The sequence below is a fragment of the Mus caroli genome, chromosome 3 (genome assembly GCF_900094665.2).
Source record: "Mus caroli chromosome 3, CAROLI_EIJ_v1.1, whole genome shotgun sequence".
Taxonomy (NCBI): domain Eukaryota; kingdom Metazoa; phylum Chordata; class Mammalia; order Rodentia; family Muridae; genus Mus; species Mus caroli.
In genome coordinates this window covers 119,869,389-119,895,909 of record NC_034572.1, presented here as the reverse complement: position 1 = coordinate 119,895,909, position 26,521 = coordinate 119,869,389, and the positions used below count along the sequence as shown (strand labels likewise).

Here is a 26,521-nt window from a genome sequence, read left to right as displayed (position 1 = left end):
ACAAAGAATTCTGAAAACACTTAACCCTCTGTCTCAGGACTTCTCCTCCTGGGTGAATCCTACCTAAGACCCAGAAGTCTGAAACACTTTACAAAGGTGTGCTTTCAGTTGTATCTATTATCTTCCGCAGTAAAGGGCACAAGTTAACAGAAAGATGCATGTAATCCTATAAAGTAACCAGCTGGTGTTCACCTCCTCAGCGAAACAGCGTGCAGTTCTTCAGAATTCAAAGGAATCTCCACAACACAGGGATGTGTTGTGATTTTAAGTAAAACTGGAGACCAAAATGTCCTGTTTGAAAGAGAGAAAGAGGGAGGGGGCTGGGAAGGAAGTAGGTAGGTTAGGGGAAAGGTAGGGGCCAGCTGGGACGGCTCAGCAGATTAGGGAATTTTCACACAAGCCTGATGACCTGATCCTTATCCAGAATTGCTGCCAGCTGTCCTTTAACCTCCATATACAGGCAAAGTCATTTGCCCACACGTAACACAAAATGAATAAAAGAAAATAAAATTTTATAATAAAAAATTATAAACTTTGAAAAGACATAAAGAAATGAAAAAAAAAGGTTATCAGTGCTTGCTTGGAAAGACATAAATACGTCCCTTTTTAGTTTTTCTGTACTTTTCTAAAGTCTAGATTCGTATAGGTATTGTATGCTATAATTCATTTTACATGCATCTATAAACATTAAAAATCTCTCCCAGAAGTACTGCCAAAGTTTATAATTACATTTCATAATTTGTAGTTTATAAACTGAAAGTGTATAGATACATTTTAAAGTGAGCATGATGATGATGATGTGAGTTTGGCAGTATTGAAAGGGGGCTAAGAGGCACGAACGTGCTACCACACCCCACTAACAACCATGGTGTAACAGAACAAGGGGGGACTACCAGTGAGAAATTTCAACAAGTTTGCTCAGAAAAAGGACAGGATTAGATAAAACTCCATCCAACAAGGCGGATGTGTACCGAGAGAACTGAAGAAATAATTCGTGAATCAGCAGTTAACTTGTGACGTGACTGGGTGCAGTCTGACATAAAGACCCACCAGCCCCACGGTCACTCGCCCGCGGCCTCTCTAAGACGCAGCCTCACTCGTTTCCCCACTCATTCAACAGTGACAAGAGCTTGTGATGCTAGAGTCACTGCAGCCGGCAGAATTTTAAGATAAATTAAGGATCTCCACAGGGAACCTCAAAACTGCCACATATATAATTGTAGTAAAAAGGGAAATGGAAAATGTGCAGCGAGCCATTCAAATGACAAAAGACTGAAGGAGGGGGGAGGCCCTTCTGGGTAGAGAGAGGTGACATCATAGGAGAGGTACCACCTGAGCTGGGTCTTAAAGGAGGAAGAGTTCCACACTATTTGGAATGCTCAGACTTCCCATTCCGTCCTTGGGTGGTACCGGACTTCGCCCTTTCTCTCAGCACAGTAGCCCCAATGCCAGGACAGCTATCTCTTCCTGATCTTAAAGCACTTCCTCAAAGGCCTTATCTCTTAACAGCCCTCTCACAATTCTGTATTCTCTAGGTTGGCTTCCACCCCAGGAGAGCTGGAAATACTAGATCAGAGTTTGTCAACCTCTGGGTCCTGCCCCTTTTCACAGGGTCACGCAAAACCATCGGAAAATATAAATATTAACATTATGATTAGCAATTAGTAGCAAAATGTCAATTAAGAAGTAGCAATAAAAATAATTTTATGGTTGGGGTGGGAGTAGGGGGGGGTCACCACCACAGGATGAACTGGGTTAGAGGGTGTCTGCCTTAGGATAGAAACTGTCTACTGCAAGGGCAGGAAGTAGTCAAGCTACTCAGAACAAGTCACTGCCATAGGGTCTCAGGAGTGATTGAATAAAGTGTGTGTTTATGTGTTAACAATGTAACAACTGTCAGCCAGCAAGTCTGCTGGGGAAGCTATTGAAAATGTCTGTAGCAAGATGGAAACTGAACTCCAATTGGAATGAATCGTTATAAACACCAAAGTGACAGGGACTACGCGGACCTGAGGTAAGAAAAGGACAAGCACAGGTGCTTGGAATGTTAGAGAGATGCGGACACCACCTGGGGAAGAGAGCAGTAGTAGGTGACACACCTCCTAAGCACAGCCCTCCAAATACCAGGAACCGTCTATTTCCTCCATCAAAGCTTCAACCTTCAACTTTACAAAAATAGCATAACAGGTCATAACTCAGCCATGCACAGAATGACATTTTTGATCAACTTTCTCTTGCTATATTAATTCTTAAAAAAAATTGAAGTTTTATTTCTGTGTGTGTGTACCTGTGTGTGTGTGTGTGTGTGTGTGTGTGTGCGCGCGCGCACGCGTGTGCGTGTGCATGCAGGTGCCATGAATGTAGAACAGATTCTCAAATCCCTTGAAACCCTGAAACAGGCAGGGGAGCCACCCAGTGTGAGCACTGAGCCCTGAATTCCAGTCCTCTGCAAGAGCACCAAGTGCTCTTACCTGCTGAGACATCCCTCCAGCCCTAGTTTTTAACAAGCCCACTTTATCTAAATTATTCTTAACTTTTCAGGGTGTATACATCATATTAATAAAATGTCTTGAAAACTATAGGGGAAAAAACACTTTACTATTAAAAATTCCAAATACTTATTATCTTTTGAAGGCCTTTATGGAAAAGGTAAAATGGTATTTTTGTTGCCATTGATATTGTTCTTCTTCTCCTTGTTGTTGTTATTGTGTTATTGTTGTTGTTGTTGTTGTATGAGGCTGTGTAAGAAGACTGGAAGACAGCTTCATGCAATTGCTTCTCTTCATTCACCTTTACACAGAGTCTAGGAATCAGATCAAACTTAGGTTGCCAGGCTTTTGGGATGAGCACCTTTCCCCACCCAGACATCTTGCCAGGCCAAAATAATACATTAAAACATAGAAAATAATGCCTGTTGGTCTGTGAGTCTATATTGTGCAACACAAAATAAATTACAATTAGCCTATATAATGAGTGTGTGAGTTTTCCATTACTGAAGATCTTCCAGTTAAATTCAAAACAAGCGCTGGAAGGCTGATAAGGAGTTTCACTCCAAAAATCCTCAGGGATAGTAACTGACTCTTGGCCTGGGAAGGAATAAGCTTGAGCCAGGAACTCACGGACAGCTTCAAAAGTACAGGAAACAGCCCAGTCAAGGAGAGTTTTGATTACTTACAGTCACGTGCTTACTGTTTCAAAATTAAATATACATAACTGTGTATACCAAAATTCATGAAATAAAAAAATGCAAATCCCTACATAATCTAAAAATAGATAAGAGCCTTCTGTGGAAGGATTAACTGTTAACCAATATTATCGTCCTGTGTCATCTGGATACCTGTGCAGTTCCTGCTACACCTATTTTTACAATGTACATTGAATATAATTTTTTATTTCCTTTTAATTGCCCCATTCTTTTGGATGAGTCTGACACACTCAATACTAACGTTGAAAAAGAAACTACAAACAAACAAACAAACAGAAGTCTCCCTTTCCGCACTGGTCAAACAGAATGAACCAGAAAGCTAGAACGGTCTCCTACATACATGTCTCTTATTCTTCGTTTGTTTCAATGTCTGCTTTTCTCTGCAGTAAGAAGTGCATCATTCAGGAATCCTAAGAGCTCACTGCTGAGTCTCACACACTCTTGCACAGTCACTTTCCAAGCATTTTGATAACATTTCCCACTCTAGGATTTTTCCTTCTAGAAAGTTGCACAGAGCCGCCTGAAACTTCGACTTGATCTTATGTTACCATGGCAATTAAAATGCTATCTTTCCTCACAAGCTGGAATTCTAAATTTATTTTCTGAAATGTACCACTCAAGACCCTGGAGGCCATGGAAATGTAAAAAGGGGTATGGAGCCACGTTCATACAAGCAAATACAGAAGAGTTCTGGGTACCGGCAGCCCGTGGGGTAAAAAAATGGAGTCAGAGTTCAGAGTAAGAGAAACTGGTTTGAAATACTCACTCTACCACTTTCCTTCCTTCCTTCCTTCCTTCCTTCCTTTTTTCCTTTCTTCCTTTCTTTCTCACTCACGTACCCCAAGCTGACCTCTTAACTCATACAGACAAGGATGGCCTTGAACTTCAGATCTTTCTGCCCCCACCTCTCAATTTCTGGGATTACGGGCCTGAACTATCAAGTCTGGCTTATCCTTGGGCTTCCTGCATGAGCTACAGTCTCCCCCACCCCCATCCCCACCTTACTAGAGGTATGCAACTTAGGAGGAGGTGCAGTATGGACACAAATGAAACCTAGCAGGGGTGACTTGCACTTGTCTCACCGACAAGGCGCTCTTTAAATGATGCTAACAGCATTTCAGGTTTCTAAATCCTTACTGGAGACCGCATTGTTGATTGGGAGAGTAACAAAGTATCAGAAAAGCTGCAACTCCATGCAACCTCTGCTGATCACTTTACCATCAGAGAACACATCCTACCTGGGATCCCAGCAGTTCTGCCAGCTAAAACCTGCCCTGCTTTACTTAAAGGCCTTTCATCTCAAAGGGCTGAATGAACTGCATATAGCCCCAGGGTAGAGTTTTTCTAGGCTAGAGTGTTCAGGGTCCTGGGTTCAAGGCCCAGCAGCACAATAAAATAAACAAAATAGCTGGGTGTGGCATATGTATTTTCTCCTCCCTGAGGAAATTAAAAGGACAGCCCAAGTTTGAAGCTGCCCTGAGCTTCCAAGTTAGCAGGAGCTATAGAGTGAAATTCTGTCTCAAAATCCCTGAAAATGCAACAAATAAAATAAAATAAAACCAAATAGTATTAAAAAAAAAAACAGTCAGTGTATATGCATGGATAATTGCAATAACTCTACCGCAGCAACACAATGTCATTTTCTTTCTAATCAAATATTTTCTCCATTTCCTCAAATTGCAGAGTCAGGTGTAGGGGTGGGGACTTGTGACTTTCAACCTCTTTAAACCTCCACTAAGAGAAACCGTTTTCCTTGATCTCCCCGGGCAGAAATCATCTTGTTGCCTTTTAACGACTCATGACGACATTCGTGTGAACTGTAGTGTACCCTGTCGTCCATGATGTCTATGTGTGTCATCTTTAGTTTCCTTGTTCTCTGACAGCTGTAATCACATTCAAAAGTATTGAATACTGACTTAAGTTACCCATATGTGCACATGTTTAATAACTTATAAAAGAAAGTGAACTATAAGTTGTCAATAGACAAGATAGGTGGTAAGAATTAAATGCCATCAAATACTCCATTCAGTGTAGCTCAGGGCATTTCACTAGATGTGCTACAACAAACTGTTTGACCCAGATCCCTATGAATTAATTGCCAGTGACATATAAAAAACATTGTGAAATATACTATTCCCTAATAAAATGGAGGTGAAGGAACCTGCTGAAAACCTGTATTCCAGCATCAATGGCCATCTGGAATGGCTCCTGGCGAAAGTTTTAAGGATAAGATGTCAAGAAAACCTTAGTAGCCGGGCGTGGTGGCGCACGCCTTTAATCCCAGCACTCGGGAGGCAGAGGCAGGCGGATTTCTGAGTTCGAGGCCTGCCTGGTCTACAGAGTGAGTTCCAGGACAGCCAGGGCTATACAGAGAAACCCTGTCTCGAAAAACCAAAAAAAAAAAAAAAAAAAAAAAGAAAACCTTAGTATATTATTACTAAAATACATTATGACCAACATAAAAAGATTATTCATAAAAGATTATTTACAAGATGAAGAAACGGTTTAGCAGGGAAAGGCTCTTGCCACCCAACTTCCCGATGACCTGAGTTCAACACTCGGGAACCACATATTGAAAGGAGAGAGGCTATTCTTCAATGTTTTCTTCTGATTTACACATGCAGCTGCCTGTTCCTGAATGAACTATCTCTCTCTCACACACACACATACACACATATAATTTTAAAGATAACTTTAAAAAGATTTATTATTAAATTTTCATATTGATTTTATTTAACATCAATGAAAATGAAAAGTGTTCACCTAAATGTATAAACAAAGGTCTTTTTGTGGGTGGGCAGTCTCTCACAGTCAGGGAGACAGAGACACTGGAGACGGTGGTTCATAGACCCAGTGAAACTCCACTGTAGAAAACTGATCTTTCCCTTTCAAGCAGATGTCAATTGTAGGTAGCTTCTTGGTTGAGGGTGGGAGCCCATGTCCTCATCCCCCTCTCAGTGCTGAGACTCCATCTGGCTTGAATCGGTACAGGCCCTGTGCATGCTGCTAATATAAAAATATTTAATATCACAGAGGGGTACCTGACATCATACTGTTTATTAAGTCTGTTTTATTGTTGGAAAGCAGAAAATGTTCTGATTATCTCCCGGATGCAGATTGAAATATTTTCTTCTTTTAGAGTAGTTTGACTATCAGCAATAACCTAATTCATTTGCTGAAGAAAATAAATGTCCACTGGTAAGGCCTACATAAGAATACGTGGATGGCTGTAGAAAGTGGTGTCCAGACAGGACAGGACAGGAGTAACACACATGTAAACTCAGAGATTAGATACATGCACAGGGCCTGCGCCAGTTCAAGCCAGATGGAGTCTTAGCACTGAGAGGGGGTTGGGGACATGAGCTCCCACCCCTAACCAATTGACATTTGCTTGAAAGGGAAAGATTAGTTTTGTCCAGTGGAGTTTCACTGGGTATATTAACCAGTGTTAAAGGTAGGCCCCATGCCCAGGGTTAGATGGCTAACACAGAGCAAACCCTATGGTGTTTGAATAGTTTTGTTCTCAGATTTCTTTATTTAGGCTTTTTTGTTGTTGTTGTCTTTCTAGTTTTTGCTTGTATATCATGGCTTCTGATTTGTTGTTTTTACAAGTTTTTGTTTGAGAGGGGTGTGTGTGTGTGTGTGTGGTGTTTCTTATCTTATTCTGGCTTCTTTATGTTTCTAGATTATTTGCCTGTTTGTTTTCTGAAGAAAGGTAAAGGTGGGAATTTTAGGGATGAGGAGGTGGGGAGGATCTGGTAGGAGTTAAGAATGGAAAGTGTGATCAGAACATATCATATGAAAAAAATAATAGAAAAGAAAAGAATATGGGGCTGGAGAGAAAGCTCAGCAATGAAGATCACCAGTTCCTCTAGCAGAGGACCTGGTTCTGTCCCCAGCACCCACGTGGTGGCTAAAAACCATCTCTAATTCCAAGTACACGTGGGGACCTCTTCATCAGATACGCATAATGCAGAAACAAGATACAAAGTGATCTAAATATTACATCCTGTGTTCAGGCTTACATAGAGAACAAAAGCAACTCGCAATTTTTTCTGAAAATGTTCTCTTTTTTTGCCATTTTGGTGTTACTGATGTTCAATTGGTTGCAAACAGCCAAATCAGCAAAGTAGAATTGGATCTTCATTCCCTCCATCTAATCTCAATTTTAATTCCAAGTCAAGAAAGTAGGCATAAAGTTGAGAGGCTCAGATAATTTCTTAACTGCTTGATGTCAAAAACAAAATTAGCAAGTCTCAGTTTTGACATCTTTCTTAAACAAAAAAAAAATATTACTTGGAATATACTTACAACATTGAATTTATATGCATGGACAAGTAGTCTCCTAAGGTCCTGCTTCGTGTTCTACTAACATTATGAAATTAGGAATTAATAGAATTAGCATAATAAAATTAAAATGATTTACTACATTACAGAAATATAGCTTGCTAAATTTAGCAATGAAATCAATGTAAACAGAGACTCATGTCGCATGTTTATGTCAAGCTTATAATGAATTTTTCTTTTGTGAAAACAGTAACTACGGCATGCTTGGCGGTGTAGCAGTAAAGACTTTCTAAGGATGAGGACACACAAATGTAAAATGAATATCAAGAAGTCATCACTCCTACCGAGAAGTTTTAAAATGCACCATCTACCACATGAACTGTTTCTGAAGGCCATCAGCTTACTGTTGTCTTCACATCACCTAGTAACAGCTAACAGCTCTAACCATGCCCACAATATAGACAAAACATAGACTGAGGTTAGAACAAGTAAGCATTTGATGGGTACTAACTAACCTAATGGTTTGGATCAAAACAACAGAATATCTATACCAAAGGTGAGCATATGAGACATGTTCCACCGTCGTCCTCTCTCCTTACTAAGCATGCCTAATTAAAACAGCTTTTCAGAACTCGTAATTACATACACAATATCAAATGTTGGCCACCCTTAGGATATTTAAAAAAAAAAATAACAAGAGGCCAAATAAGATATCCTGAGCCTACTAACGTACAGGCTTACCAACACTAATACAGAATGTTCTATGGGCATATGCAGATGAAGACACAGCAAAATTCTTCAACAGACTCTGAGTCTCCCAAATATGGTGTGTGTGCCTAACAGTGACAGCGAAGGCAGCCAATGCTGTCTGCTGAGAGCCCGTTACAGTCTAGGCACAGTAAACAGTCTGGGTGACAGCAGAGAGGATGCTCAGATGTGTGCAGGAATCCAGCCAAATGCTTGGCAGTTCCCACCATGGCCTTGGATTGATTGACAAATGGCACTTTCTCTTTCCGTCTGTTACAGCTAAAGAACATTAGTTGAGGGCAGATAACACAGATAAATGGTAGTGTCTTTGCCTAGCGTGTGTGAGGAGGCCCTAGGTTAAATTCCCAGCACAAAGGGGAGTAGTAGAAATTTCCTTGTCTTTAAAATGCACAGCCTTAAGGATTAGATTTATTAAGGCATGTTATGTCAAATAATATAAACAAAAATATTGCACAAAAATTGTCTATTCCACCAAAGTGTCTGTTGGAGCTCTGAAAAATCACTGGGAGGAGGGGGGTTATTAATACTATATTGCACTGAACTCTATCTTGGTCTTTGAATGTTTCTCACTACAAAAATGTTCCTACATGAGGGCTGTCTCAAAAGCTGTTGCCTGGACATGGGATATGTTCTTCTAGCTGGGCTGCCTTGTTTGGCCTCAGTGGGAGAGGAAGCACCTAGTCCACCGTCCACCGCCCCGCCCCACTTAAAGTGCTAGGATGGGGGATACCTAGGGAGGCACCCATCTGCTTAGAGGAGAAGGGGAGGGAGAGGAGGGAAGGGGAAAGGGTTGTGGAAGGGGTGACAGGTGACCTAGGGGTGGGGGCCAGTGAGCGGGATGTAAAGTAAATAATTTAAAAATTAAATTAAATTTTAAAAAATACAAAAATTAAAATGTTCCTGCAAAAACCTTTAAACTAGACTACTATAAAAGAAGTGTTATTAAAAGAAAATTTAGATTATATATTTTTTAGTATTTATCCATTTTTATTTCATGTGTGAATATGATTTTTCTGCCTGCAAGTTTCACTGCATGCATGCGGTACTCATCAAGGTCAGAATAGGGCCTCAGGGCTTCTGGAACAAGAGTTATGAACAGTTCTTAGCCATGTGGGCGCTGGGAACCACACCCTGGGCCCTCTGCAAGAGCAGAAAGTGCTCTTCACAGCTACACCATCTTTCCAGCTTCCAAAATTTGTATTTTAAAATACAGTCTCTAAAAATACTTCATAAGTTTCAGAATGTGCTTGGTCTCAGCAAGAAACCAAGTGCGTAACTACGTTACAAATACTGTCAGAAGCACATTGCATCCTTGTCCCTCTGTCTTGAAGCCCTTCCGTGTTCCCAGTGCTGTCTACTTGAATGTTCTATCAAAGGAGAAAGCACAGGATTTTCCTTCAGATCATTTGTAACTCAATATGAGCACAATGGAAACAAATACTTTCCCTACAAAATAACACTAACCTATAACCATCTCTAATTGTGTGTCAATACAAAATAGTGCTACTGAGCATTTGGTAGGAAATACTATATTCTTTACATACAATTGTAATAAGTAAATTTGTAATAAGTAAGACTGGCAAGACACCCCATGAGACTCCTAAGTTTTACCATTTTATTGACAAAGAATCTGAGATCTTAGGAAAGTACATGATTGGATCAATTTATACACCTAGTGTCTAAACCGCTGTTTGAATTGGGCCACATCAGAACTGTCACTAAAGCCACAATTTGCACATGCTTTCATGTGAACTAAGGCCTTTTATATAAAGTAATGGGATTTGATCATCACCACATTCCCATCATCTAATATGGAAGCTGATATTCACTACGAGCACACTTAGTGGGAGGCACTTCTCTACACTACACACTAAGCCGAACAGATCAATCAAACCCCTATAAAGAAGGATTCTACCACACCCCATTTTACAGATGAAAAGACTGAGGTTCAGATTAAAATGAGTAGATTGCCTAAGATCACCTAGCTAACGGGTACAGGAATCAGGACTGAAAGCCAGAGCATTATCACTCCAGCTCCAGGATAGATGGCGTTCTTTCTGGGGAATATAGAGCAAAGAAAGAGGCTGGAGAAATAGCTCAACAAATGAGGGATATCCTTGTTCTTGCAGGCTGAAGGAGTTCAGTTCCCACTACCCAGACCTGAGGGCTCACACACACACACACACACACACACACACACACGCACACGCACACACCTAAAAATAATAAATAAAACATAAATAATCAAAAAATTGCACAGGAAGATAACAAGAGTGTCTTCTGAGACAGGAAGGTGATTTGTAGAGGCTGGGCATGAGCAGCTGAGTGACACTGGAGGAATCATTCAGAGAAGAAAGTGCTGGAGGCCGATCAGGCTGGGACACTCATCTCCCATGGAGGAGAAAGGGGTGAGGGTTGACAGCAATACCACCAGGCTGATATGGGGCATATGAGACAAAATGGATAAAAAGCGATGACTCTCACTAAGAAAAAGTGAAATTCCCAATCCATTTGTTCTGAGAAGAAACCTAAAGCTATTAAAGGACTTGGAAGAGGTGTGGTAATACCTCCCCCACCCCCCAAAAAATGATAGCCCACCATTGCCAAAGGACATATCACACTGGAAGAAATAACATAATCACTAGAAAAAAAAAAAACAAAAACGACTCAAGGTTTTCAGTCTTCTTCTTCTTTCCCTTAAATAGGCACTTATACTTCTGCATCCCTCATGATTCTAGAAACATAAAAACTTCCAATAGAGTGGAGGCTCGAAAGGGAGATGTAATTAGCATGGCATGTCCCTCATTAGTTTTCACACCAGGACACCATGGTGTTCCTGGTCAGTTTGCATTCTTTCTCAGAACAACAGCAAATCAGATGAAGGGAAGTATCACGGAATTCCATCCAAGTGAATAAATAAACTGAAACCTAAAGTATCTCTTAAAAGAAGAAGCTGAAAATCCATTTGTCAGAGCCGAGGACAAAGGCAACGATACCCAGACATCCTTAAGTGGCATGTCTTAAAAGATATATTCAGTGAGGAAAACTAAGTCTAATGGAATTTCCTCTCATTACTTAAAATAAACCAGGTCACTGAGATGGGTCTGCATTATGGGATTCTGTTCCTTTTGATTCCAGCTTAATTTCATCACACCATAAATTCCCTTGGAAATACGTAGGCACCTTAGTCACTGTAACTCCAGCATTTCAGTATATGTACTTTTGTTTGATTCTAATCATCATCATCATCATCACCGTCATCACCATCATCATCATCATCATGTGGGCACATTGCTCCCAGTTGTTTTTGTTTTTGTTTTTGTTTTAACTTATGTCAAGAGCTCTCAGGATGAAGTAACTTTGTGGCTATAAGCTAAAGGTGTAAAATATATTGCATGATCTGGTGGAAAGCTTCATGCAGAAGACCCAGAAAAGGCCTAGCCTACACATATCAAAGCCAAGCTAACTTCCTAGATTACGGTAAAAATCTCTTCCTACTTCCCCAAACCACTGAAGTTAAATATACCTCACCGTATTAAGTTCAGCTGTAACTACAACTGTAACATACATTCAACTGAACCATGACCCATTTTTTTTTTGTCTCAGAAGTGAAAGGGGAATTATGACAGTTATGAGACTTGCATTTTTTCCATTCCAAGATCCTTCTGAACAGACTTCAGCAAGGCCCCTCATGACATTTATTTGCTTTGCAACATATTTATTTATACCTTTGCTTAGGAGACAGCATTTTAATAACTCGTTGATAACAATTATATTTTTCACCTACTTTTCAAAGGAAACAAACCAAGAGGCTTCTGGCAAGGAAAAATGGTAATATGTAATATGATACCTAAGTCTAAAATTCAATTATAACTACATGCTATAATTACTTAGAAGACACCAACCATTCACACAACAAATACAACATTAACATATATAAATAAATGTGGTATAAAATACCCACCCCTAGCAGAAAGCTTTTTGGTGTTGATAATTTTGGCAGCATACTCTTGTCCAGTAGGAATTTTCATACATCTTCTCACCACTGAGAATGCCCCCCTGGAAACCAATAATTAGCAAGTCAGTATAATCAGATCTAGTATGCACTCGCAAACTCACAAATCTGAGCGGTTTCATGAACCTTTAGTGGTCTGTCAAATAGCAACATGATAAAAGCATTATCTAGAAAATACACAATCCTTTCCTGCCAGCCCAGATCTTTTTTAATGTTGTGGAATACAAGTCATTTCTAATTGATTGGAAACACGCAGATTATTAATCAACAAAATAGAAGGTAATGCCAATTATGACCACTCTTGTTTGCACATGAAATTTGAAAACAATTTGTAATTCACACTCACAAAACAGCAAATGGTCATAGCAAACCCTGCAAAAGGACCGAGCTGGGGAATAGAAGAAAAAAAAAACTGTTTATTTCGGTAGGAAACATAATTAACGTGGTTCCAAGTAAGTAAATATGGCGATTGTTTTCATTAAAACATAAATCTCGAGCTCACTGGTAGGCTTTAACAGGTTCTGGGGTAAGGTGATTTCTCTCTGCCTGGTTTGGGCTTGGGGGGAGGGGAGAGATTTAAATTAAGCTGCTCTTCCGACACGTCTCCATGTTTCAACAGCAGATCATCTATAAAGATATCATTTTCATTTTATTTAAAAGTGCTCACACTTCCTTTTATGCAACTGTAAGGAAACCTACAGCACACACACACACACACAAATGCATCTCTTCCCTGATAGTGGAAATTAGCGATAGGTTTGGGGTTTGATGCTCGGTAAACCAACACTCCCTCCCGACTGAGTCTCTAGTTGCCCCTGTGCAGATCTTCAGTGGGTACCCTGTCCCTCCTTAACATCTCAAGGAAGTTCTGCCACTTCAGTGGAGGAGGTCATTTTACATGAGCTAGGCTACCCTGGGGAAGCGCTCTCTCAGGCTCTAGGGCTTTCCTCTGCCTGGATAAATAAATCCTCTCAGAGACGATGTACACCTAAATCCTAGAATGATGGTGAGCGACTCCTCTTAGTGCAAAGAAGGATAGCGGATACATGGCAGGGACGTGGGTTCTGTTGGGTGGCCCTTTTCCTGGACGGAACAAACTACTTGGATGCCGAACCAGACTCTCCACAAAGCCAAGTTGAACTTTCGGCATCGATAAATATGGCACCATCTCGGAGAGCGAGTGCTCGCTCATTAGCTCATCCGAACCTGGGTCAGATCGCAGATACAGCGCGGGCTGAGCAAGAGACATCTATTTACCAAAAATGTGATAAATGTTGCATTTTACATGCATCTCCTTTCCTCTCCGAACACACACACACACACATTCGCACTCGCGTGCGCGCACACTTCCCAGGATGACAGCTACAACTGCAGAGATCATAAATTCACTAAGTCTCCCGTGGAGAGGTGGAGGACCCGAGAAGATGGGCTGGGAATTCGGAGCACCCGCCACAGTAGGGCAAAGGTTTCCTCCCCTGTGTGCCCCACCCGCACCAAGCCAGGGTCCGTCTCCCCGCCTCCGCCCGCGGGCTCACTATCCCCACGAGGGAGACGAGGGGTCGTGGGGAGGAGGAGATGCCAGGCAGGGACGCTTACTTTCCGAGCTCCTCGAAGAGCTGATACTCGTCGGTGAACCGGGTGCAGGTGGTGGTCGAAGCCATGGCGGGGTCTGGACAGTGCGACGGGCGACACGCGAACAGACCTGGCTTCCCCGGACTGGCGCCGCCGCGCTGTCACCCGGGGCCGCCCTCACTTTCCGTGTCCGAAAGTAGCTCGCCGGCGAGGGAGTGCGCGCAGGGGCGGGGCGCGCGGGGCGAGGTGGCCAGACCAGCCCGCTCCGCGATCCCTTCTCCTCTCCTCCTCCCGCCGCGGTGGCCGGGCCGAGGGCTCCCGAAGGGGCGGGGGAGAGGTGTCAGGAGGGGTTGCGGCGGTCACCGAGGCCGCACGGAGAGCTCAACGCGGCGCCCGGAGTGGCGGGCGGCAGCGGCCGAGTGAACACCCAGCCGGTCGTTCCAGCGGGCAGAAGCGGCGCTGGTGGCCCGCGCTCCTTCCTCTCCACGGGTCCGCAAGGCTGGGAACCCGCGGGACGACAGAGTGCGCTCGCTCGGCTCGGGCGAAGCTGGCAGCCGCGGCTCCTCCCCGGCGCCTCCTCCCTCCTCTCCCCGCCCAGCGAAGCCCCCTCCTCGGCGGCCCCACACCTCCCTCTAGCGACTCCAGCCGCGTCCCTTCGGGCTGCTCTCCCGCAGCCGTCTAGGGAGACCGGAGGGAGATGCGCGGAGCAGCAGGGAGCGCGCTTAAGGGGACGGGACTGAGATGTCGCAGTGACCCACGAAGGGCGGAAAGATGAGACCACTCGAAGCTCCCACACCCGGGATGCCTCTACCCGGGCGGGATGGCCGCGAGGCCGGGGAAGCCGAGAGAGGGATGCAACCCTTGCATCTGGGCGCGGTTCGCGTTTACTGCTCCCAGACCCGGGTCCAACGTCCCCCGGCTCACAGCTACTGCCGGGGGCTGCCAGCCTTGGCCACCTCTGCTGCGCCCGGCTGTCCCTTAGCTAGGGGCAAAGATGGTCAGGGCACCACGTTTCGCTTCAGTGTTTACTGTCATGTCTTCGCCCTTCTCTCCCGTTGTTTTCCCGACTAGGGCGATCCCCATAAGCATTTGCTTGGCCATAAACTCTAACATAATGAAAGCCAAAAGTGCACCACTCTGCCACACCTTCCTTCCTCTCCAGAGTAACTCCCCTGTAACCTCAGCAAGTTCTGATAGTAAGAAGGCTTCTCGCGAGATGTCCCACTCCAGTGGCGAGGGGGTGGGGCGGTAGGAAGGTTGGCTGTGGGTCACGCGACCCAGAGGGGGCTGACGTCATTAGCGTCACGTGAGCGTGTCTAGCCTGTTTCGCGTTGCGGAGGGAGAAGGGAGAGGGAGGGTAGGAGTTCTTTACCTGCATTCTCAAAGAGCAGGCCAAGTAGGGGCACAGGAGTATACTCCCTTAGTAGCTATCTGGAAAACCATTTAAGAGTTCAAGAACGTGTCTACAATTAAGCATATCTGACACTGTTGCTTAAAAATTAGCATGGAGAAAAAAATTAGCATGTAAGATGGGTTAAGGTGTAAGTGGTGGCTAAGATCATTTCTGGGCCTTCTTTTCAGTTCTGAGTCTTTAATAAACGAGACAATTGCAGATTTAGAGGCCTACGGAAAATAGAGACGCATCATGAACTTTTAAAAAATTTTTCTTCAGACTGTTGCTTTTTGTTCTACAGCAGGAAACCATAAAATCCTGCATTTCTATTGCTTATGTGCTCGTGCTCAGAATCACATCGTGCCCTTAAAATTTCACAGTGGGAAGATGATAGATAACTTTCAGTTAGGGAGCCTGTACATGCTTTTTGGGCGGCTATTAAGTTACTACTTTGCCGGTTCTTTTATTGCCTGTTCTAAAGAATGCTGAGTGGCCTTTGAACTGAAGTACTTAAGACGGTCATATAATTTTTAAATGCTTTTTTTTTGTTATAGATTTTGCAAATACTACTCATACTTCTAAGAGCCCTCTCCCACTCAACACAAGAAAATACTTTTTGAATTTAGTCATCATTCAATGTCTGCATTGTTTTGCCCATGAAAATGTCATTTTCTGGCCTGTTTTACTATAATTTTCCCTTCAATTTTACTTACATCATTTGATATTCTGCCCACGCACTAGATTCCTAGTGCGGATTTTTGACGTTGCCAAGCACGTGGGATCTGCACACGTCCCACTTTGTATTGTATTGTTCCTACTTGGGGGCCTCTGCTGTTCAGTTGTCATTATGGAACACCCTTGGAAGCTTATTGGAAGTTCCTCTGTGGTTTTTATATAGCTTTGATTCCTTTTGTTTTTAAAAGCAAATCTTGTCTTTTATGTCCTTAAATTTGAACATTTTTATTTGATTGGAATGGTCTCAGTGTGTCTCTCTTAAATGGCGTGGAAATCACTATGCAAACGAGGTTGAGCCTCAAACTGAGAGATCCACCTGCCTCTGCTTCCCCAGCCTGTGACTAAAGGTGTGAAGTACCATGCCTGGTTAAATTTGAACATTTTTAATAACAAAACTGAAATGAGCTTGGATCTTAAATCCTGGCAATAAAATATAAGGATTACTTGGTATAAATGTAGTGACAAAGAAAAGATGAAACTAAAAAGTTAAAAGGAGAAATAGTAGTGTTTAAATATTAATAACCAAGCCAAAAATTGAAAGGAAAATATAATTTGGCCTTAACTACACATTTTTAATATGTAGCTTAAATATATGGCTCTCAGTTAAAATGGCATAATTTAATATTCTTTCCTAAATCCAAAAGTGAAAACAAAAATAAAATTTTAAAAATGAGCATAATAAATTTTTTACAACTAGGAAGAAAATTGTTTCTTAAATACCAATGCAGTGAAGTCTACATAGTTACAGTATTTAACTCAGTTGTTTAAAATAACGGTAACTGTAAATGGTTAGAATAATTTTGAGTATAATAAAAAAGTAACTGCATTTGATGTATCATTATCAAGTTAGTATTTGTAGACAAGAACTTTGTACAAATAGTGTTTAATCTACACATGCTCTGTTGTTTGATCTATATTGTATTCTCATTAAAATGTTTCTTTTATTTAAAGAATTCACAATTATTTCTAAAGTTAGGGCTTCCTTAAGATAATAATCAGATTGATTATTTTTGGTTGTGAGACTAGCCTTTAATGGTTGAGCCATCTCTCCAGCCTTAATTATATTTCTTTTAGTTCTATTTCATTATTTTAGGGATACCTGCAAAATAGTTAAATTTTTAAAAGGCATACTTGTAAACAGAGTGACTAGAATTTAGTGTCAAATGTATTTGCCTTTAGTCAAATGTCCTTATCTGACTATTGCAGTGAACCAAGAGGAATGAAAGAGTAATAAAGAAAGGAGACTCTTAATAGTTATTCAGGAAGGGCTGGAGAGATGGCTCAGCAGTTAAGAGCACTGACTGCTCTTCCAGAGGTCATGAGTTCAATTCCCAGCAACCACATGGTAGCTCACAACCATCTGTAATGGGAGCCGATGCCTTCTTCTGGTGTGTCTGATGACAGCTACAGTATACTCACATAAATAACAAATAAATAAATCTTTTGGGAAAAAAAAAAGAATTATTCATGGAACTTGCTTAAAATGGTAAGACAGATTTTATTCAAACTGGACCATGGTGACAGAAACAGTTGAAACTTAATCTTCTCAACTCCGACTCAAAAGAGGACAAGCAAAGATTTACAACAAAGGAACGTATAGGAGGACAGGGGGTGTAGCACTGACTGAACATTTTCTTCCTCTTTTCCCGTTTTGCAACTTGGAATTAAGAGTTTCAGAACTTTAGTATTCTCACTCAGAATGGACACGAGTCTAACATACGTGGTATACTAAGACTTAACTCTGACTTTTCTTCAGACAAACCTTCCAGGAAACACAGCACTGACCTCCAAGGGTAGAAGAGTTCACTCTGGAGCTAAACATGAGTGGTCATTGCCCGGGAACACTGGTTATCTTAATTTCCAGGTCCCAATGTAGTTAACAGTTTTGTGAAGTTGTATGTTAACTGAACAAAGTAAATCGTAAATCGAGGCACTTTCCAAAAACATTGGTGGAAACATCGTGTGGGAAGACAACTGAAGAGCCAGGGAACTTCAGCTCTAGGCCTCGGATATCATTCTTAGCCTGTTGATTGACAGAAACTAAGGGTCTGCTTGTACTTTCCCAAAGAGTCATCTAATAGTCACAGAGATATTAGGTCACACACAGAGGAGGGTGATAAACAGCTATGGAGGGCCAAGATAGAGCAAGATAATTTGTAGTTAGGACCTTGATGTTCACCATTCCAATGTTTCCAAAATCACCGAAGCTCTAATCAGATACTTCCAGGCTAGCAAGAGTGTGATAACACACTCGGTCTGTCTTTCTGAGCCTGGGTTACCTCAATACATTGTATGAATTTAAAGTTCCATCCATTTTCCTGGGTTTTGTTTTCTTCTTTTTATGTATTTTTATTCTTTAAGAATTTTCCACATTGTATCTTGATCATGTTTACCCTTACCAGTTCTTCTCAGATCCATCTCCCGTTCCATACCCTGTAACTGTGTGTCCTCACTCTTTTAAAGGCCTATCAAGTTCAGTTAGTGTTGCCTGTCTACTATTGAATGTGTGGTCATCCACTGGAGCATGGATCATACATACCCTTATGGAAAACAAACTCTCTCTCTCTCTCATAGAAGCTATCAACTAGCAATATTTCCTCAATTAGGGGTGGGACTGCATGACCCCTGTGCTATGATTTGGTGGTTTGAGCTTGTACAGGTGACTGCATGCTGTCACAATTGCTGTGAATTCATATGTGCAACTGTCCTGTTGTATCCAAAGGCCACTGTCCTTAAAGTCATCCACTGCTTCTCACTCTTAGTCTTTCTTCAATGACACTTGGCCCTTGGGAGGAATGAGAGTGATATACATGACATAGGCTCACCTATTTATGGCTGAGGACTCCATGGTCATTTACTCTCTGTGCTTTGAACAGTTTTGATTTCAGTGTTCATCACTAACTCTTAAAAAAGAAATTTCTCTAGTGAGGTTTGAGTGCTACACTATAGTTATCACAATAAGTCATTAGAATTCAATGTAATACTGCATCTCTTTTTCAGAGGAAACAGCAGTCTATTCTCCACCAGGGCCTATGACTGTCTAGTCTTAGGTTCTTGGTCCCAATAATGGTGCCAAGCACAGGTTCCATATTGTAAAGAGGGCTATAAATCCAAATGAACAGAGGTTGGATACTCTGCTGGTTGGTTTGTCAACTTGACACAAAGTAGAATCACCTGGAAGTGGGAACCTCAAGGGAGGAACTAAATCCATCTGATTGGCTCATAGGTATGTCTGTGGACCATCTTCTTGATTAATGATTGATGCTGAGAATACTGTGGGGGGTGCTACTCTTGGGTAACCATCCTTGGGCTGTATAAAAAAGCAAGCTGAGCAATCCATGAAAACAATGTTCTTCCATGGTCTCTGTTTCAGTTCCTACCTTCAGGTTCCTGTCTGAGTTCTTGCCCTGACTTCCCTCAATGCTGGACTGCAATATGGATGTATAAGCCTGTTCTCTCAAGTATCCTCTGTATTGCAGGCAGAGTGCCCATGAATCCCTTACCGACACCATGGAATCATTTCTTCTTTATTTATGACAGATACCTGTAGTGGAAACAAAATTCTCTGTTGGCAATTGTCTCTCAGGCTTGGAAACCATCATCGCAAGATCTCTTGGCTTCAGGTTTCTTTTGAGAAAACTGCTTCTATTCTGATGGACCCTGCCCCCACCTCTGTCTTTACTTTCTTCTTTCAGTACATTTAGCAGTTTAATTATAATATGACAAGGGAGGCCTTTTTCTCCCCTGGGATCTTGATGGATATTTATCCCCATAACTTAGAGACATTTTCTACTAAGATTTCACTGAAAATCTTCTCTATGCCTTTTGAACTTAATCCTTCCACTTAAGATTATGTTTAGATTTGGATTTTTTTTTTATTTTTTTGAGAGGAACCCTGCAGGTTGTTATGGCCAGGAAGCAAACCTCAAAGAGGTGAGACTGCAAACTTTGTTCAGATTGACTTCCTAAGCCTGGTTCAAGACTTTGGAAAGTCTGATCTCGGGCAGTTTAAACAAAATATAATTTGGCGGAAAAAGTTTCCTGGTATGATACAATCCCCAGTGCACATGGGAATGTAGTCACATTGAAACTCGACAAGGGATCCATGGCATTTCTTCTAAGAATATGGGTCCTAGAGATAGGCTACCTGTACTAGCTTATAGGCCTAGGGAACACTCTGGCATGGTCTAGGTCATAGGGATAGAGTAGAGGTCATTTGAGTATTAGGTACCTCTGGTCCTGGTTGTGGGAATTTGGGGAACCCCTGGCTGTAAGGGTCATTTAGATTACTAGTCTGGTCCTGGTTGTAGGAGCTTGATGTGGCTTAGCTCAACAGATAACCAGGCCACCAGGCTATCTTCACTTTTAATTCCCAGGTTTCTGGGTAGAAGAAGAGTTTGTCTGTTGGGCTTTGTTTTTTGGTTTTTTGTTTGTTTGTTTGTTTGTTTGTTGTTTGTTCTCCCCCACCCCCATCTTTCTCATTGGAAAGACAATCCGGCATTCTTACCATTCCTGGTTTCTCTGGAGATGTGTGGGCTCAAGGAGCTCCATTCTGTGCTCCCAACACTTCTTATAGCACTTGAAACACTCAAATACTGTGCCTTCTTTCTCACACTTTCACCTTTTCCTTGTCAGGATGCTCCAAGTTTTCCACCCAGTCTTGAAGCTGTCCTCACGCTGACCCATCCTGCTGATGAGGCCTTCCACGGAGTTTTTTGTTTGACTTAACATGTTCATTTCTAGCCTTTCCGTTTGATTATTCCTCCGCTTCCCTCAAACCACCCCTGAATGTGTGCTGTCTGTGCACCATGGGTGTGTGCTGTGCTCATGGAGGCCCAAAGACGTCATATCTCCTAGAACTGGAGTCATAGATGGTTGAGAGCTGCCATGTGTGTGCTGGGAACCAAAGCAGGATCTTCTGGAGGAGCAGCCAATGCCCTCTCCTGCTAAGTCGTCCCTCCAGCACTCAGCTTTTCTCCTTATTGAATTTCTCTTCCCTACCATGCGCCAACTCCTTTATTTCATTCAGTTGTCTAGGGGTTCATTCAGGAGTCTATTTTCTCTTTTCCTTTCCTCGTTTCTTTTTCTTTTCTTTTTTTTTTCTTTTTTTGATTTCTTTGAACAAATGCAAAGCTTTCCTTGAAATTTGTTTTCTGGAACTTCACCCTCACTGGAGGCCATTACAGTGGAATTTCAGGGTCACTCCCACACCCCCACAGTTCATCACAAGTCTTGTATTTCACACATTCTCACTTAAAGTCAGACATGCATATAGCCTACTCCCAGGAATTTTTACTAAGGAAACCTAATGCCATCTCATTGTACCCATCTGATTGTAGGTACCATTATTGATTCCTATAGGAACATAATCTAATTAAAAAAAAACAAAAACAACAACAACAACAACAACAACAACAAACTTCTCACCAGGCATTGAGAGGTCTGGGCCCTGCTCACCTCCTTCATATTCATCCCATGTCTCCACCACATCCCGAGTCCTAAAGGTTTCTAGGTTATGTAGTTGCCTCTCTGCACTTCTCTGTCTATGCAGTTTGATGGAACAGCCTTAGCGTTGCATTAATACTTGTACAGTTTTCCGTTTCCTGCACACAGCTGAGAGTCATGTCTTTTGAAATATTGAAGTTTTTTATTCACTTCTTTGATGATCTTAACATAGAAACTAAAATCTTTCATGTTTCAAGAAGCCTGACGTGATCTAGCTCTGTATCTTACACTGTTTAGGAAGTCTTTCTAAATCCCTGGAGCCAAAAATGTTTTCCTTTAACATTGGACTGACTGTGTGTGTGGTTAGTATTTAAACCTGAGTTGAGTTTTTGTGTGTGCATGATAGGAAGTAAGGACTTGCTTTCTTTTTCCATAATGAATAAGGCTGTACACAGGTTTAGTTGGCTTTTAACTTCAGGTCTGTGTAGAGCAGCCATAGCTATGCTCAGAGCTAAAGTAAGTTTCAGTTAAGTTTTTGTTTTGTTTTGTTTTCTGTTTGTTTGGTTGTTGGTTTTTTTTTTTTTTTTTGGAGAGGGTCACACTGTATAATCTAGGCTGGGCTAGACCTTGGTGTGAAGACGACCAGGCTGGCCTCAGACTCAGAGATGAGCTTGTGAGTATTAGGATGGTGTTTCAGGTCTTATCCTCTCCATAACCACAGGCCCCAGGGGATCAAGCCTCCAGCATGTGGGGTTTGTTGCCATCCACATTACATCCAAATTACAACAATCAGCTTCACAATATTACCAATATGTTAAGTAAGGAGACCATCACTATGACTTACCAGAAAAGCCGTTCTAAGAAATCATACATTCATTTATACCCAAAAGTGCTTCATTGTTCAATTATGTTCAGTTTTGTGAGTATCTTACAAATTTGCAGAGCATGATTTTTTTTGTGTTTAAAAACTAATTTTAAAATAACTTAAAAGGTTTACTTTTATGAAAAGGTGAAAATTTGGGAGCAGGACAGATGGCTCAATGGTTAAGAGCAATTAGGTTAAGCTGCTCTTCTAGAGGATAGGATGCTCTACGCACATGGTGGCTCACAACCAGAAGATCAAACTTCTTCTTCTTGTCACCATGGAGACGAGGCACACATGGGGTACACAGACACACAGGCAAACAAAATCTTTATGTGCATAAAATAGAAATAAGTAAATTGAAAAAAAATGATTAAAAGTTGAGTTGAGAATTTGTTTTATGTTATTCTAATGTGCAGGATGGGCCTGATCCTCTGTGCTGGTTAGCTTCAACTCTCAGCTGGAAACAACCTCTATCTGAGAAGGAACTCTCAAGTGAGGGGTTACCTGGAATAGATTGGCCTGCAGGCATGACTGAAGGGGGATTGTCTGGATTGTTAATTAATATAGGAGGGCCCATCTTATCATGGGCAGTACTATTCCCTGGGCATGTGGTACTAGGCTGTTTGAACTAGCTAGGAGCCTACTTAAGTCATCTAGAGGCATTCTACCCTTTCTGCTAATCTGCCTTGACTGGGAGTTACCTGATCAGAAGCAATTTTGCCTGGAGTAGAGGGCAGGCTCGGCTTCAAGTTCCTGATTAAGTTTCTGTCCTATGCCTAGTGGCGGACTATTGCCTAGAAAAGTATGTCAAATAAACCCTTCCCTCCTCTAAGCTGTTTAGGTCATGGAATTTGTTACAGCAACGTAATGAAACTAGAACAAGATCAATTTATTAATCTGTTCTCACCAAGCCTGTATAATTATGACGAGTCTATCCTATTTACATATTGAGAAATCCAACTAATTTATTATAGTTCAGGTTCTACTTATTGCATTTCAAGATCATCAAGGTACTGGAGTTTCTTATTTTGGGGCTTGGGGGTTTCCCAACATTGGTTATATAATTACACTTTAATTCTTTCAAAAACCAGAAAGAGATTTCAGAACCTGTTTGCCTCATCACATAACACATGTTGCTAAACCTATTCACCAAGATGTGCTCCATCCCACTACAGAAATAGGTATGGAGTTTCATACATAGCTTGAATATTTATAGCAGGCATCCCTGACTTGAGGATGTATTTTTGGCAAAGGTGTGAGAACAGAAGTAATCCTGTACTTCCAGACCTGGCCCATGGAAATTCCCATTCATGGTTTTGCTGTTCCCGACAGATTCTCAATCACTGGGGTGGTAAACCCAAGGGTAGTCTTATAAGAAACCCATTGAGGATGGAAAAGTGGCTGCCAGTCTGGGCAAAGACTTCAGAGTGCATAGCAGCTAATGCAGAAGTCTGCTCTGTGCCAAAGTCATAAAGTTGTTCTTGAAGGAATTGAAACTTGAGCGCCCTAGGTGATTTGAGGTTACCAAATCTAAAATAGCAGGGAGGGAAGATTTATGGTCGAAAGTCTGGACAAATGTGTTATCATTTTAACTCAAAATTTAAAGATAAAATTACAACTAATACCTGAAAGGCTATGTGTTTGGAGTCCATCCATGATACATTTCCTTCATAGCATGCCTGTTTCCTTTGGCATGCTATTTGAGAGCTGTTACTCCAGTAGGAACAAACCTGTGTGCAGCTCAAGTTAAATGAAGAATCAGTTTAGATTTCTCACTGCCTGTGCCCTGCCCTCACTTCCCATGTAATGATTTTTATGCAGGAGCAGTAACTGGTGCTTAGAGGGTCTAGAAGTGATGATGACAATTACCTTGAAAGGGGCCAAGGACGTTACCTTCAAATCGGGTTCAATTGTAATGATTTTTTTTTCTCTTTCTTTCATCAAATCTACAAGAAACTGAGTGCTCCATTAATAGCTATTTGCAAACAACATCTCTTTTCACAACTGTTTGACCAAACGAGAAAGGTGTGCTCTCAACTTAAGTGTGAAAACGTATTTTTGAATATGAAGGCAAATAATCTGGGTGGGTGGGTGAGTTGCTAAGGGACACACAGGTGGAAAACCAAAGTACCCTGAAGTGTAAATGTGAAAAGAGTGTTATTAATTTTACAGTAGTTTCCTAATGTATGTGGGTGTGGACATGGGTTATTAGGTTGAGCACTGCTAAGAATATAATATCTAGAAAAGTAGATAACTTGATTTTACAAAATTTATCTTCAAGTTGGGCAAATGGGCATTAAATCATTTAAAAATAATACATTTAAGCAATATAGGGAAGAACCTAATAACTACAAGAATGTATGGGCTGGAGAGATGATGTAATATAGAGGAAGCTTGTAGGTCTTCCAAAGAATTCAGTTCCCAGTCCCCATGCTATGTGGCTTAGCATTGCCTGTAATTCTATCTTCAAGAGTTCCGATGTCCTCAGCTACCCTGTAAGGCAACCTGCACTCATGTGGCACACACAGTCATATGCACACACAGTCATATACACACACATGCACATACATATACACACAGGAACACTCACACACATACAATCACACATAATGTTTAAAGTATTCATAGGATTTTCTGGTGAAATGGGCATAGGAGATTGCTCTAAGGAAGGATGAACAAAGTTAGATCTAGATCGTGAGTAGGAACTAACTAGGTGGTGTGTAAAAGATCTCATTCCAGGAGATGCAACATGTCAATTCACAAATTCAAGGAATGGAAGGATGCCCAGAGTGGCTAACGTACAGAGAGAGCAGAATGAGTCAGTGAGACAGGGAGACACTTCAAGAATGGCTGTATGTGATGGTTCTGAACTGTATTCATTCTGGCTGTTCTGAAAAAGTGAATTTTACTAATCTATGGTGATTGACCTGAACATATGGGAGGAAAAAAAATTATAGCTGGAATTCAGGTAATACTGGCAAAAATGAAGATTAAATATATAAAAATAATACACAGATAAACATACTCCCTTCAAGTATATATATTTATTTGTCTATTGATAGATGTAGATGTAGATGTAGATGTAGATAGAACTGAGATTATATGAAGAGATTAGATAAACTATATAGCCCACCTGTGTAAGCATGACTTAGATTTTTGTTTTCTACCTTTTACTAGGAAGCCCAAGACTATAAATCAATAAATATCATTTTGTTCAAAAAATTCCCACCTGGAAAAATAGCTTATCAGTTTGATTTTCAAAATTTATTTCACAGTGTCCCTTGCTTTTTAAGCCATTACATCATGAACTTTTCGTTAGTTTTGTTCAGTCCATTTCTTGAAAGACTTTGTTAAGCTGTTTTGTGGCCAGAGTTCAAGTCGAATCATCTGGAACACTAAGATTGTCCAGATGGGGGTTTCACTGTTGGGATAAACTTCTTGTTCAGTATCAGTCAGTTAACCAGAGACATTCTGAATAGTTCAATAATGGAAATGTCTAGTTTTGTTTTCACAAACACTGACACAACTATACAATGAAGTAATAGAAGTATTTGAGTGTTATTGCATTAAATTATGTGATGGTGAGTGTGGACTCTCAACTTGATGAGATTGAGACGTGCCTAGGACAGGAATAAAGCACACCTTTGGGTGGTCTAAGGTTGTACTTTCAGTGAGGAGTAACTGAGGGGACAGGTCTGAGCTGAACGTGGGCAGAGTCAACCAGCTGGCTAGAACCCAGGATGGAATAAAAGCAGAGTGAAAAGAAAGCCCTCTCCCACATGAGCGCCCTTCCCTGTCCCTCCCTGTTTGCCATGATGGACTGAATTCTCAGAAAGCATGAGCCCAAATAAATCTTTCCTCCCTCGAGTTGATTTTCTCAGATATTTAATAACTGAAAGGAAATACTAACACAAATTATTCTGCACAAAAATATTTACATACAGAAATGATGCGAAATATTAACAGTACTGAATGATTTACATAGTTTTAACCCCTTTGTTTCTGTTTGGCTGGTTGGAGGGAGGTATAGATAGATACACAGATATTAAATTCTCTAAGTAAAGGTTTTGAATCATGATTATTATTATGAAGCTTCCCCAGTATTTTCTGATCTCTACGTAATAAATACAGTTTACTTATAGAATAAAAACAATGAGTAGGTAAAGAGGGCTCAACTTGTGAATTTATAGGAATCCCAGCAGAAGTTTAACATTTGAAAGCTCTGTAGGTCTTCTT

The 26,521-nt window shown here is 41.3% G+C and overlaps 1 protein-coding gene across 22 annotated transcripts in view; it reads right to left on the bottom strand.

Annotated features, from left to right (window-relative positions):
- The window catches only part of Camk2d (calcium/calmodulin dependent protein kinase II delta), a 265,931-nt gene extending 251,506 nt beyond the window's left edge, over positions 1-14,425 (bottom strand). For 9 of the 22 annotated variants that reach the window (XM_029475205.1, XM_029475204.1, XM_029475206.1 and 6 more), the window contains exons 1-2: positions 13,872-14,378; positions 12,225-12,319 (exon numbers count right to left, since the gene is read on the bottom strand). In XM_029475205.1, the coding sequence (XP_029331065.1) occupies positions 12,225-12,319; positions 13,872-13,936 (160 nt within the window). In that variant the 5' untranslated portion in view covers positions 13,937-14,378. Of the gene's footprint in view, positions 1-12,224; positions 12,320-13,871 lie in introns of all 22 variants that reach the window. The other 13 variants (XM_021157632.1, XM_021157635.1, XM_021157634.1 and 10 more) reach the window with 4 other exon arrangements.
- Positions 14,426-26,521: the final 12,096 nt, after the last annotated feature.